The sequence below is a fragment of the Phalaenopsis equestris genome, unplaced genomic scaffold (genome assembly GCF_001263595.1).
Source record: "Phalaenopsis equestris unplaced genomic scaffold, ASM126359v1 Scaffold001226, whole genome shotgun sequence".
NCBI classification, from domain to species: Eukaryota; Viridiplantae; Streptophyta; class Magnoliopsida; order Asparagales; family Orchidaceae; genus Phalaenopsis; species Phalaenopsis equestris.
Window position 1 is genome coordinate 80484 of NW_018165665.1, and position 13677 is coordinate 94160.

At 36.4% G+C, this 13677-nt stretch overlaps 1 protein-coding gene across 1 annotated transcript; it reads left to right on the top strand.

Annotated features, from left to right (window-relative positions):
- Positions 1 to 12098: 12098 nt before the first annotated feature.
- Positions 12099 to 13019, top strand: LOC110033570. Its single transcript, XM_020737603.1, has one exon. It carries the CDS (start codon positions 12099 to 12101, stop codon positions 13017 to 13019), a length of 921 nt encoding a protein of 306 aa, XP_020593262.1.
- The last annotated feature ends 658 nt before the right edge of the window (positions 13020 to 13677 follow it).

Below are 13677 nucleotides of genomic sequence, written 5' to 3' on the forward strand. Positions count from 1 at the left end.
ATTTTTCTGGTTTGGGAAGTACATGTGAGGCTCGATTTTTGCTCTCTTTGCTTCCCTTTATTTAAATACATTTTTTTGGTTTGGGAAGTACATGTGGGGCTCGATTTTTGCTCTCTTTGCTTTCCTTTGTTTAAATACATGTTGGAAATCACTTCTATTGCTTTGGAAGTATATTTAGGGCTCGAGTTTTGCTCTCTTTACTTTCCCTTGTTTAAAAATATGTTGGAAATCATTTTATGACTTGGAAAATACATTTGAGGGCTTGCTTTTTTTGTTTGTTCTCCTTATTGCCTCTTATTCAAATACTTGTTGGAAAATTTCATGTCTTGGAGTAGATGTTGGGAGTTGTAGTCCTTATTCCTCTTGCTATTGGATTTTAATCTCTTGTTGGGACTAGTTTCCTATTTACATAACTTTCATATGTTTGAACTTGGCAACATGAGAATAGAAACTTATTACTCCTTAAAAAAAAAATTGATAGAGCATGCAATAATCATTTACAGTTTGAGCCTAAAGGTGGAAGGTGGATGTTATATAAATGCTTAAATGATTACTCCTCTCACTTTATTAATATGAGATATATATAATTTTTCTTGATGAGCATATGAAATATCGAGGTGGCCTATTAGTTCGAGACGAGGGGTAACAGGCAATGATGCAAAGAACCATTTGACAGCTTTGTTTATAGCTGAAATATAAAATCAATACTCAATTAATGTGATGCCCTTTCACCCTTAAATCGTCGACAACTCTAACCCCTTTCAAAAGGCCTGAGAAGTGGTATTTAGAAAAGAACAAATACTACAAGTCTTTGCACAGATACTACACTTAGAAAAGAAAAGATACTACGGGTTTTACACAGATATTACACTTGCACAAGAAATAGATACTACACTCACATACACACTATACAGTTCATACACTACACCACGAATAACATAATGTACCTCAGATATTATACGACGAATGCCATACACTACGCCTTGCACGACAGATACTACATTTCACGTATATGTGCACTACACTTTGATGAGTTCAGATACTCTTTGATGAGTTCATTTGATGAGTTCAGATACTACATTTCATGTATAGGTGCACCACACTTTTGAGGAGTTCAGATACTATTCCGTTCACACATCTTTTAAACGATAGAGTCTAGGGCTACCTGATTATAGGGGTGATTCGTTGGTGACCTGTAGTTGATATTGATAGGTTGACTTTGATATACCAGTTGCCTGTGAGATTAAGATAAAAGAGAAAAAGAGGTCTAGTCTGAGCCTAAACCCCCTAAACCCAAATGAGCCTAAACCCAAATTGAAAGCTAATATTCCACTTTAAATTTTCATATGCTTATCACTTAACCTTTCTTTTATCATCTGCAAATATTTGTCTAACCCCTTTAGATCATGCAATTGTAATATGTTTTGTAGCATCTCCAGACTTAATCAGGTACACTTAATTGTTTCAATTTTGTTCCTTTACTGTACACTTTTTTTTTATTGGATAGTCTTTTCTTTCTTTATGTTGCTTCATTTCCATAATTTTCCTTCAGTATTTTCCTGTTACAGTACGTCACTACATAGTTGTTTCTTTCTTGTACTATATTGTACTATAGACATTCACCTACATTCAAACTTTTAAATATAAGTTCTCCTTTCTCCTAGTATGTTTATACAATCGTATGTTTATACAATCCCCTAGGATAGACCGTTCGAGGCATGATTTTCTCTTTTCTTTATCCTTTTTATTGAAATGATATGACAACGTTGTCAATTGGTGATTCTTCTCCGGGCAGCAATCGGGACTACGACATATGGTGGCAAAAGGAACTTCAATCGATTTTCGATAGATTTAAATAACATACCTATAGGACGTCGAGGTAGTTCATCTTGCATGGTATAAATCCTCACACTATCTTTTAGGACTTCCTATGATTTCATATCATACGATATAAGTCCTAAACTTTTTAGGCTTTCGAGGTTGTCATCTGGCCCTACATAAATCTTCATATTTTCTCAGGTTATTTGCATATGACATGCAGACACATGCCCCAAATATCTAAATAACCCGCAATACTGAAACATCAAATAATTTCTCTTTCAAAAAATGTAAATCCAAATCATAGATTAGTTTGATATGTCACTGATTCTTCGTCATTATCTTCAGCATCTCCTACTTTTTATTCTTTTGGATTCCAGAAATAACTATTCCTATTTCAACCTATCTTATTTGACTTATCTTATGAACAATCGTGGAAACCTGAACATTAAATTCTTGAAGACGAAACCTCTAATCATTATCGAGAGTTTTCTTAGGTGACTTCGGTTTTCTAAGATGTAATTAACTATAGGGGCTTGCCGCTTTAGGGAATTAAGAACCCAGATTAATCAAAACCCGATCTAATATGTGTACTGGATAGGGGAACTTGTCGGCTATAAAATTTGCAGATCAAAATAGAGTCATAGACTTTTAAGTTTAGATTGTTAAGCCTAAAAAATAAGTGATACAATCATTCTTCCTCATCTTTTGAGATGATATATCATTTATGGTATCGTGCTCAACTATTTAAACTATTAGATACATGAGGTCGTATATATATATATATTAAATTTTAAATTTAAATTTTAAAATCTTATTTTCGAAAGAAAAATAACCGATAATTTCTGGCGACTCCGCTGGGGACAGATTCCTCTTTCCATTTTGATTATGAAGTTTTTTCTTCATACATCGATAGTGTATCCATATCCTTAATGGGTCGGACTATCATTCTTCCGTTGATATACTTCACTCATTTCTTTCTTGAGTAAGTATTGTCAACTCCCTTGATTCTGGAACAACTATTTAATCACCCAGCAATAGAAAGGTTCTGAAATCTTTAAATTTTAAATAAAATGGACTCCCAATAGGTGTCAAATGTTAGGAGATGATTTGTAGGAGTGAATTTGATACGAGAAGCTTTCTCTTTAAATCACGAACACATGTCGTACACATCCTACTCTTTCCTTTATTTATGACATTTTGATTTGATTATTTAAAACCTATAAATAAAGCTTAAGATGTATATATATAAAGAGATTTGTTTGGATAAGTCTCAAAAGAGACACCCAGTTCAATGATTTTGTTTGATTTAAGATAGCCGTCCTAAGTTGTTGCAACCATGGCTGCAAACATCGTGAGTCTAATTTCTAAAAAAATTGAAATTACAGAAAATGACCACACCAAAGTTGATCTTCACCTTTGACACTGAAATGGACTTGGTCGTAAATAAGAACAAGCTGCCTGATTGAGCCATCATTCGCTTCGGACAATGGTTTGGCAATACTGACATTAAGTTTGGAGACATTACCATCGCTATACTGAGAAACAAAACTCTTGAAATGGTGGAACCCATAATGAAATTCAACCTGAAGTCGACATATGAGTTCCCACCATTAAAAAGAGTATCAACTGAAAAGAACATTTCTACTATTGCAAAGATCTCTAAAATTGTCAAGGACACCTTGGAAACAACTGTTACTACCCCCACCGCTCTAGTCACTGCACCTGTCACCTTCCCTGCTCAACTTAAAGGGAAGGAGATTCAGGTAGATGAAGAGCCTGTCACGATGGAGGGTTCGACGTTCTTGACAGCGCCTTTTGTTTTTGAAATAGGGTCTAGTTCAAGGTCTGCACCTTTGACCAGGACTCAGAGAAGGAACAAGAACCGGAGGATAGCTAAGATCAAGAAAGTGAAAGCTGTCGAGGTTGTTGCCTCAATTTCTTTGGGTGAAGATGAAGAAATTGGATTACCCGAGACCTCACCTCTCTTAAGAGGGAGCAGGTTTCATCCACTATTTGCTGCTCTTGATGAAGAGGATGTCCAGAAGATCGCTGCTACACCGTCTCAATTTTATCGTCGCAATAATCAAGTAAAGACTAAAGGATTCGTACCATTAACGCGAGTTTTCATGGTCTTTGAGAAGCTGGAAAAGAAAGAAAGACGTTCTGTTGATGAAATCCTCAATAGGATGGGATGCGCTGTGTCACCCCAGATGAGGAACAGATACTGAAGAATGATAACTTAGTTTCGCAACCTACAAGGAAATTTGAGAGAAGAGGAGAAGGTTTGCTTCTGCAAACCTCTCGGAGAGTCCGTTCAGATGATCTTCGTCTAAGTTTCGCCTCTTCCACTCCACTACAGCCCAGGATTCCCGTCAGACAGCATTTGGGAGCCTGTGTTCCTCTCGTTTCTGTCGTTGTTACTTCTACTGTCGTTCTTTCCCCAAATTTTAGGGGACGAAAATCCATTAAATATCGTCTTGGGCCAAGGATAAGTGTACCTAGGGTACAAGATAATCCCTTACCATGGTCAGGAAGGTCAATAAATAGTAAAAGATTATCTATTGAGGTGTCTGGTTCAGGCACTAAGGGGCCCACCGGTGCTCAGCGTATGGATACCACAAAAAAGTCACTCGATCCCGAGATATTTTTAACTGAGAAGATGGTGTGGCGGCCTAAAGTCGTTGAACCAACACATACAAAGGAACCCATGATGGAGAATTCCGAGGAAAATTCCCCATGTGATGTGTTGCCCACTGCAATCTCCGTTGAAAATGTTTCTTGTCAGTTGTCACAAACTAATCCTAAGGTGTCTGAAAAAAACCGAATTGAAATAAAGTTGGAAAAGCTCAGAAAGGATATTAAACAATTTTCTAAGGAAAGGGAAGATGAATTGGATGCTGAAGAGGATTTGACTGATTATATGGATGAGGACTTCGTCGAGACAAATGTGGTGGAAACTCGAGCATCTTCATCCTTATGAGAGGCACCATGAGAGGAGAGTGTTGTGGAAATGTTGCAAAAGATTATTCAACAAGAAAATGAGCAAATGGAGTACATGAAAGCAAAAATGGAAGAAATGATGGCTGTTATTATAACTTTACAAAGCCAGCCACGGTCTCCAAAAATAGTACCTGTGTAGGTAAATCAACCAGATGTTATACAGATCAACCATAATAAAAAGAAATCCACTTCTATTAATAAAGAAGAACAATGTAAGAAAGATCATGTCCAGAAATTGATACTAGAGAAGGACATTAAAAGTATGATAGAACAGCAGCTGAAAGAAACCTTAATACAGTCTAAAGGCGGTGCATCAATTCTAAGGGGTAGACCATATCCTGAAGAATTTGGTGTTGTGCAATATCCCAAGGGTTTTGTACCACCTCTTTTTAAAACTTCTGATGGAACAGGAAACCCTTGACAACATGTGGGACATTTTCGTGCCAGTTGTTGCAACGCAGGGGGGAATGATACTCTAATTTTCCGACAGTTTGTCAGTAGCTTGTCAGGAGTGGTATTCGATTGGTATGCAGAATTGCCAAATGGTTCCGTCAAAACATTCACGAAATTAAAAGATCTCTTCATTAAATGATTTGCTGGGGCTCGACACCATATCACTGTCGGTGATTTAGTGATCAAGAAACAAAGAATAGATGAAACTCTAGTGGATTACATTCTGCGCTGGAGGAATTTAAGCATGAAATGCGAACCACAGCTTTAAGAATAACATGCGATTGAAATCCTGTTAAAAAGTATTCACGGACCAGTTGCTTTCCTCCTCAAGGGGTTCACGATTAAAACTTTAGAAAAGCTACTCAGTAAAGCTGGGAGTCTTCAAGAGGAAGCTAAACAACTTGGTTTTATTGAGAAATTTGAAAAACAGAGAGCCGCAAAAGTCTTCGAGAAAAAGTATGGGACTGTTGCGACTATTGATAAGGGTAAGCAACCGTTGGAGATAAAAGTTGAACAATCACAACAAAGCCATTAGCCTCCTCAGCAATACCGTACACAGTCATCCCAGCAAAGGTCTTATCAGACAAATAACAGATCAATTCCAATCCTGGCAGAACGTTTGAACAGAGTATATATCCTTTTAAAGATGAAGCAGTTGGTAAAATGTTTCGCAATCTGATCAAGAAATCGGGATTCAGCTTGCTAGAACCATAGAAGCCCGATGAAAGAAGTAGAAGCCCGATGAGGTTGATAAGAAGGATCACCCATTATATTGTCCATATCATAGAATGATTGGACATACTTTGAACAATTGCTTTTATTTCAAGAATTGGTTGGAATACAATCTTAGGAATGGGAACATAACAATCCCGAAAGAGTATATGAAAGAACCTGGACAAGGTTCGATCAATACAGTTTCGGTTAATCTCATTGTTCCGATTGATCCTTACGCAGTCGAAGATGGGTGGAATAAAGTTTGCACAAAGTCTTCAAAGAAAATACTGAATCAAATTCAGAATACTTCAGTACAAGTTGCGATTCAAGATCAAGAACCTGTTAAGCCACTATTGTCGATTATGGTAGAAGAAGATTCGAAGAAGACTGAAAAAACCCATCGAAAAGCTGAAATGTGAAATGAAACTCGATTTTCCAAGATTAGTTACTACGGATTTGGGAGAGAAATCTCTCAAACCACTGACTTTGCATGATTTCTTCTTTGCTCCACCAAGAGCACGTAATACTATGGAATTCGACTTTGGGTACATTTTGATTGTTTCTGTTGATGGTATAATTGGGGATGACTCACTTAATCCCGATACTAATCTCAATCTGATACTAATCTCAATCTAATCTCAATCTTTCTAATGATTCTCAAATTGTACAAAGTTCTGACACATGTGACGGTGAGCTAGGAGAAAATATTGATGATAATAAATATGAATCAGAAGACGATGCGCCCGTCTTTGAATTTCACGAATTGCCGATTGCGATAGAGTTAGAGTTTTCAGATTCAGAAGGAATCCTAGAAGAATCAGTTACTCCAGCTCATGAAGAGGTAGTTCCAAAGTCAAGTCATGATTCAAAAGAAGTGACGGAAATAAATTTGAAAAGTGGAAAAGTATTGCCTCCGAGAATGGGTCCAAAGGATGCAATGAAACAAACAGTTATTCAGGATAATCTAGTCTCACCGATTGATGAAATACCTGTCCGAAAGGGAGATGAGGAAACAAGCATTAAGGTGGACTATAATGTACTAGCCCATCTTAGGAAATTACCTACTAAGTTGAGTATATACGATACCCTAATCCTATCAAAGGAAATGAGGGAGGCTTTAATAAAATCTTTGCTAGATCCAGAAATCTGTTTAGCTCAACTTGCTAGTACTTCCTTGGATGAGGATTGTTCATTAAGAGAACAAGCAAAAATAACATTCACAAATGATGCTTTGCTACTTGGGACCGTTGATCATAATCGTCTGTTGTATATTTCTGTCAACATCGGTAACTTCATGCTCTCCAGAGTATTAGTGGATCCAGGGGCATCCATTAATATAATGAGTTTACGAACTTTGGTCTATTAGGACATAGATGCAAGACAATTGACTGCTGATAGGATGATGTTAAGAGGCTTTAACCAGAAAGGGGAAAGATCTCTTGGATCAATTATATTACTGATGAAAATTGGAGAATTAGTAACAACTGTGAAATTCCATATCATTGATTATGAGACTTCGTTCAATGCTCTCTTGGGCCGACCCTGGATTAATGAGAACAGTTTAGTTTCTTCGTCACTACACCAATGCATAAAGTATTTTTTGGAAGGACAAGAATATTATATAAAGGGAGATTTGCAGCCATTTTCAATTCATGAAGATACCACTTACTATACTCCTCTGAAAAGGAACGTTACACTTCAAGACAATATTACAAGAAACATAAAGGGTCTAAAATATATACAAAGACAAAGTCATCCAATACCAATTCAACGATCTTTTATTACCCCTTTACAACAAGAGGGTGAGAGTTCCTCTAGAACTTGTATTCGAGGTCGAGGCCGGGGACGAGGTCGCGGAAGGAATGATAAAATTATCGAACAAAAGAGTTCAATCATCGTTTTTGGAAGATAGTTCTGAAGATGAAAAAATAAGGAAAGGCACTATGACGATTAATCAGAAGAAACCTCTTTTCAAAATTTATTTAGAAGACGAAGAGAAACGTGATTATGGTTCAATGTATGATCAGATTAATCGCTATGTACAAACTATGACCCTCACCCCAATTTCTACTCATAAAATTGATGGTCAGATGGTCAAAGAAGTGCATAGTGCAGATATGAAAGCAATTAAGTTTCATCGCGATTCTTCATCCTCTAGTTCTGAGATCAGTGTAGAACAGAAGATGAGCTTTTTTCCAAGTTAATGGAATTACCTGTTGATTGGTACTCGCCTTGTGTTCAAAATCTTGCTCAGCGTGGTTTGGTACCTAAGCAATGGTCAAAAAATCAATTACGATACTTTGAGAAACTTTGGAATAATGATAATCAAGCCTTTAATTCTAAGCGAGGTCTTGGATTCGGCATAGTAGGGCCTGTTGATGATACGAAATTTTGCTTAGTTGTTACTAATCGACATGAAGAAGATTGTTTGGAAGTTTTGAACAACTATGAAGAGTCTACAATTGAGGATGCCCCACCAGAATTCGAAGAAGAGATTAAATCAACAGTAGATGAGTTACAATAAATTAACCTGGGTAACGAAAAGGAATCAAGGCCAATTTTTATTAGCTCTCTACTTGGCGAAGAAGAATATATAAATATGATTAAGCTGTTGATAGAGTTCAAAGATTGTTTTGCTTCGAGTTATGAGGAAATGCACGGATTGGTGCCAGAAGTTGCAGTACACAAGTTGGGTTTAGATCCAACCGCTATTCTAGTTAAGCAAGCTTCAAGAAGAATGTGTCTTGATATTGAACAACAAGTTATAAATGAAGTCAAGAAATTAATAGACGCTAAATTCATACAGGAAGAACAATACCCTACGTGGTTGGCTAGTATAGTACCAGTTAAGAAGAAAAATGGGCAAATTTGAATTTGCGTGGACTTTAGAGATTTGAATACAAAAGATGAGTTTCCTCTTCCAATCCTATAATTGATGGTGGATATTGCATCATCTCATGAAATTTTCTCTTTCATGGATGGATTGTCTGGGTATAATCAAATAAAATGGCTCCAAAAGAAAAAAGATTTACAACTTTCTGAACGCCAATTGGAGTTTATTGTTATACAATAATGCCTTTCGGATTGAAGAATGCTGGTGCAACGTATCAGCGAGCAATGACAAGGATCTTTGATGACCTCATTCATAATCAGGTGGAATGTTATGTGGATGATTTGATCATCAGAAGCAAGTAAAAAGAAGATCATTTGTACGATTTGAGAATTGTCTTTGAGCGGCTACGACAATTTAACTTTAAGATGAATCCTCTAAAGTGCGCATTCCGTGTGACTTCTAGGAAATTTTTAGGGTTTGTTATTCACCACCGCGGGATTGAGATTGACCCGGGTAAGATTAAAGCCATCTTGGAAATGCCACCCCCTAAAAATCTAAAACAATTACGATCTTTCAAAGGAGGCTGGCGTATTTAAGACGCTTTATCTCTAACTTTTCAAGTAGATGTCAACCTTTTTCCGTGTTGACTAAGAAAGATGTAAATTTTATCTGGGATGATAAATGTCAACGTGCTTTTGAGAGCATTAAGCAATACCTAACGACACCTTCTGTCTTGGCAGCGCCCATTTTGGACAGACATTTAATACTTTATCCCACAGCTTTGGATGACTCCCTCGGAGCCCTGTTAGCCCAAGTCAACGATGAGGGTAAAAAAAATGCTCTTTATTACTTAAGCCATCGTTTAATTCCAACTGAAGTAAAATATCCTTCAATTGAGAAACATTGTTTAGCTTTAATCTTTGCAGTTCAGAAACTCCGTCATTACATGCTTTCTCACAAAGTCAACCTTACCTTGAAATTTAATCCATTGCAATATTTAATGACCCGACCAATGCTTTCTGGTAGGTTAGCAAGATGGACCATGGTATTATTGCAATTTGATATAACTTTTATTCTATTCTGAGCTGTGAAAGCACAAATTTTAGCAGACTTCCTTGTAGCACACCCATTACCGGCTAGTTCCCCTCTCAATAATGATTTTCTAGATGAACAGATAATGGATGTGGAAAAGTCCAAGACTCAACGTTGGGAACTATATTTTGATGGGGCTTCTTCAGCACAAAGAGATAAAGAATTGCAAACAATAATACCTGGTAAAGCAGGGATTGGATTGATCTTCATTACACCAGAAAAAGGGATGTTAAGGTATTCTTATCATTTGACAGAACTGTGCACGAATAATGAGGCAGAGTACGAAGCGTTGATATTAGGGTTACAATTAGCAATATCAATGGGTATAACTGACATTAATATTTACGGAGATTCATAGTTGATCATTCAACAGGTTGTTGGGCAATACAGAATTTTGAAGCCTAAATTGGAACAATATCATCGGTATACAATGAAGTTATTAGAATAGATTGTAGACGTGACAATAAATAGAATCCCAAGGGGAGAAAATACTCTCGCAGATTCCTTAACTAAACTTGCCAAGGAATTTGCATTTCCACAACAAGATTCCATTAAGATCATTGTTCAAGGACTTCAAGTTATGTCCCAAATCAATGTAGATACTTTGGAAAAATTAGGTAAAGAGGAAACAGTAATGAAAACTACCAAAACTGCAGAAGGCTGGCATCAACCTTTCAATCATTTTATAGAATATTTGCAGATAGAAAAGTTATCAGATGATAACTCAGTGGCGCATCAGATAAAGAAAAGAGCCCTATCATATGCTTTAATAAATAATGTTCTTTACCAAAGATCTTTTGACCAAATGTGGTTGAGGTGCTTGAATGATACAAAAGCTCAAGAAATTGTTAAAGAGGTACACTCAGGACTTTGTGGCGCTCATCGGTCATGTCCGAAGATGAAAATGAAAATTAAAAGGCTAGGATATTACTGACCCGCAATGATGACCGACTGTATGAAAATTGTCAAAAGTTGTCACCAATGCCAAGTACATGGAGTGGTCTTACATCAACCCCCAAATGTGCTACACCCGATAGTTGTGTCATGGCCATTTGAATGTTGGGGCACAGATGTGGTGGGTCCTATAGACCCTCCATCTTCAAAGGGACATCGGTTCATTCTAGCCGCTACTGAATACTTCTTAAAGTGGGAAGAAGCAATACTGTTGAGAGAAGTAAAAGCACACCATGTCTTACAGTTCTTCAAGAATCAAGTTGTTTACTGTTTTGGAGTACCACGTGGAATTATCTTAGACAACGGGTCTGCATTCAAAAGCACGAAAATCAATAATTTTTTTAGAAGACATTGATTAGATTGGCGTTATTCTACAATTTATAATCTGAGAGCTAATGGATTGGCCGAGGCTTTTAATAAGACTCTCGTCCAAATTCTAAAAAAGACCTTGGATGGAAATAAAAGGAATTGAAGGAATTGGCACGAAATTGGCACGAGCAGTTATTAGAAGCCTTATAGGCCTATAGAACTACGTTCAAAACTCCAACTTAGTCTACACCTTACGCTCTTGTGTATGGGTCTGAGGTTATGTTACCTTTAGAAGTTCAACTTCCTTATCTCAGAGTTGTCGTTGCCAACAAAATCACTATTGAAGAGAATGCTAAATTACGACTTGAAGAATTAGAAAATTTGGAAGGAAAACGACTGGTAGCGCAGAAAAATTTGGAATTGTATCAAGCCAGGATGATTCAAGTACATGACAAACTGGTCCGCCCCAGGACTTTTAAAGTTGGTGATTTGGTTCTTATCCTTAGAAGACCTATTCTTGCACATCACAAGATAGGTGGTAAATTTGAACCAACCTGGGAAGGACCGTTTATGGTTGAAAGGGTTTACTCTGGAGGTGCCTACCAACTAGTAAATTGTCAAGGAGAACGACCTATGTTTCCTATTAATGGACGATATATAAAGAAATACTATGCGTCAGGATGTTTCCAAAGAGAAAACTTTAGAAATAAAGCCTTATTCTTAGAAGCACCGATGTTCTAATTACAACTGGGTCCGAATATAAATTTGTAATAAAAAATATTTGAATAATAAAAAAAAACTAATTTTACAATATATTCTATATATATAACTTGATATATGACATTTTTTTATTGTTTTGTTTCTTTCTCCTTTCTTCTTTCACGTTAGTTCGATTTTTTTTTAAAGAAAAAATAAGCCTAATATGTGTATACAGCTAGATCAGCCAGTTGAAATGCCACCTCAACCCATGAAAGCTAAAGAAGGGGTGATTTTCAAAGAAGAAGAGATTGAGGAAAGAATCATGGAAGTTGAACCTTATATTCCCCAATTTGTGAACAAAACGCGTCCTTTGCAGATCATTCCAGAGCATGAAATGGAGAAATATGAAAAGTTCAGAAAACAAAATTTTGAGCACTTCCAAAGGCTTCAGGGCAATTATTTTAATATACTTGAAGGGTTAGAACTGCACACCAACGTGTTCACCAGCAGTGAACAGGACGAGATTGTAAAACGTGTCTTTTTAGAGCGAGAAATAGGATGTGCTGGTCGGCTAGGAAGAAGAACATATTCTGAGCTGAGAAAATGGAAACGGGGTAAAGGAAGAGTTACCATCCAATACTACTGCTGTTACAATTTTGCCCGAGATAAAGAAGGAAATCCTCTCGGAATAATTCATCACAATGAGGTTGACCCATTACCGTCATTCATCAAGAGAATAATTAAACAATTGGTGACCTGGCGTATACTTCCAGCAGATTGTATTCTAAGCAGCTGTATAGTTAATATATACGAAGCTCGTGACTGCATTCCTCTATACGTCGATCATCATGATTTTACAAGGCCATTTTGCACGGTATCATTTATAAATAAGTGCAACATCATGTTTGGAATAGAAATTCAGATTATTGGTGACGGAGAATTTCGAGGTTCCGTAGAAATTCTTTTTCTTGTGGGCTCTGTGTTGATATTAAAGGGAAACGTCGCTGATGTGGCCAAACACTGCATCCCTGGAGTGTCGTATATGAGAGTTTCAATAACCCTCAGAAGGATGAATGAGGATAAGGTAACATTTTGGTTTAAACCCGATCTTGAGATCGAGAACTTGCAGCCTTTTGAGTTGTAAGTTATTTAAAGACAACACGCCTCAATATATATCTAGGAGAGATCGTTTCTATTTTTCTGATGATAGGTTAGAAGGTGAGGCTAGTCCTTATACAACTTACTATTTCAACACAACTACCGACAACAAAATACAGTTAGATGATACACAAGACTGGATTCAATCACGTGACTTTAGTATTGATGACTAAGAAAGTATTTGAATATATGGACTATGCAGTAATAATTCCAGAGGATTTTTTGATTACATGAAATCAAGCAGCATTATATTCGACATCAAATTATACTCATGATATAACAGTTTAATGACAATATATTGGAACTGCTTTCCGCAGTTGTGAATGCAGATTTGGGCAATTGATTGAGAAAATAAACAAATTTGATTTGCCCTAATTCTGAGAAAGTCTAGCAAGCAAGAACGATATATAAATAAATAAATTTATAAATGAATAATATTCAAGATATATATGTATATAGATATGTATATATATATAATTAACTTAAAATAAACAATAAATAATTTTCAAATATATATATAATAATCATCATGCAAATTCAAAAGAAAATTTTGCTTTACTATCCTCTTTTGCTACAAATTGATCTATTCTACATTCCCTTAGGTTTGATTTCTTCTCTCACAATTTTGCAAAACTTCACATATT

Bases quoted from the DNA above. Each gene is read 5' to 3' on its own strand.
- LOC110033570 (XM_020737603.1), top strand. From the start codon at position 12,099: ATGTGTATACAGCTAGATCAGCCAGTTGAAATGCCACCTCAACCCATG.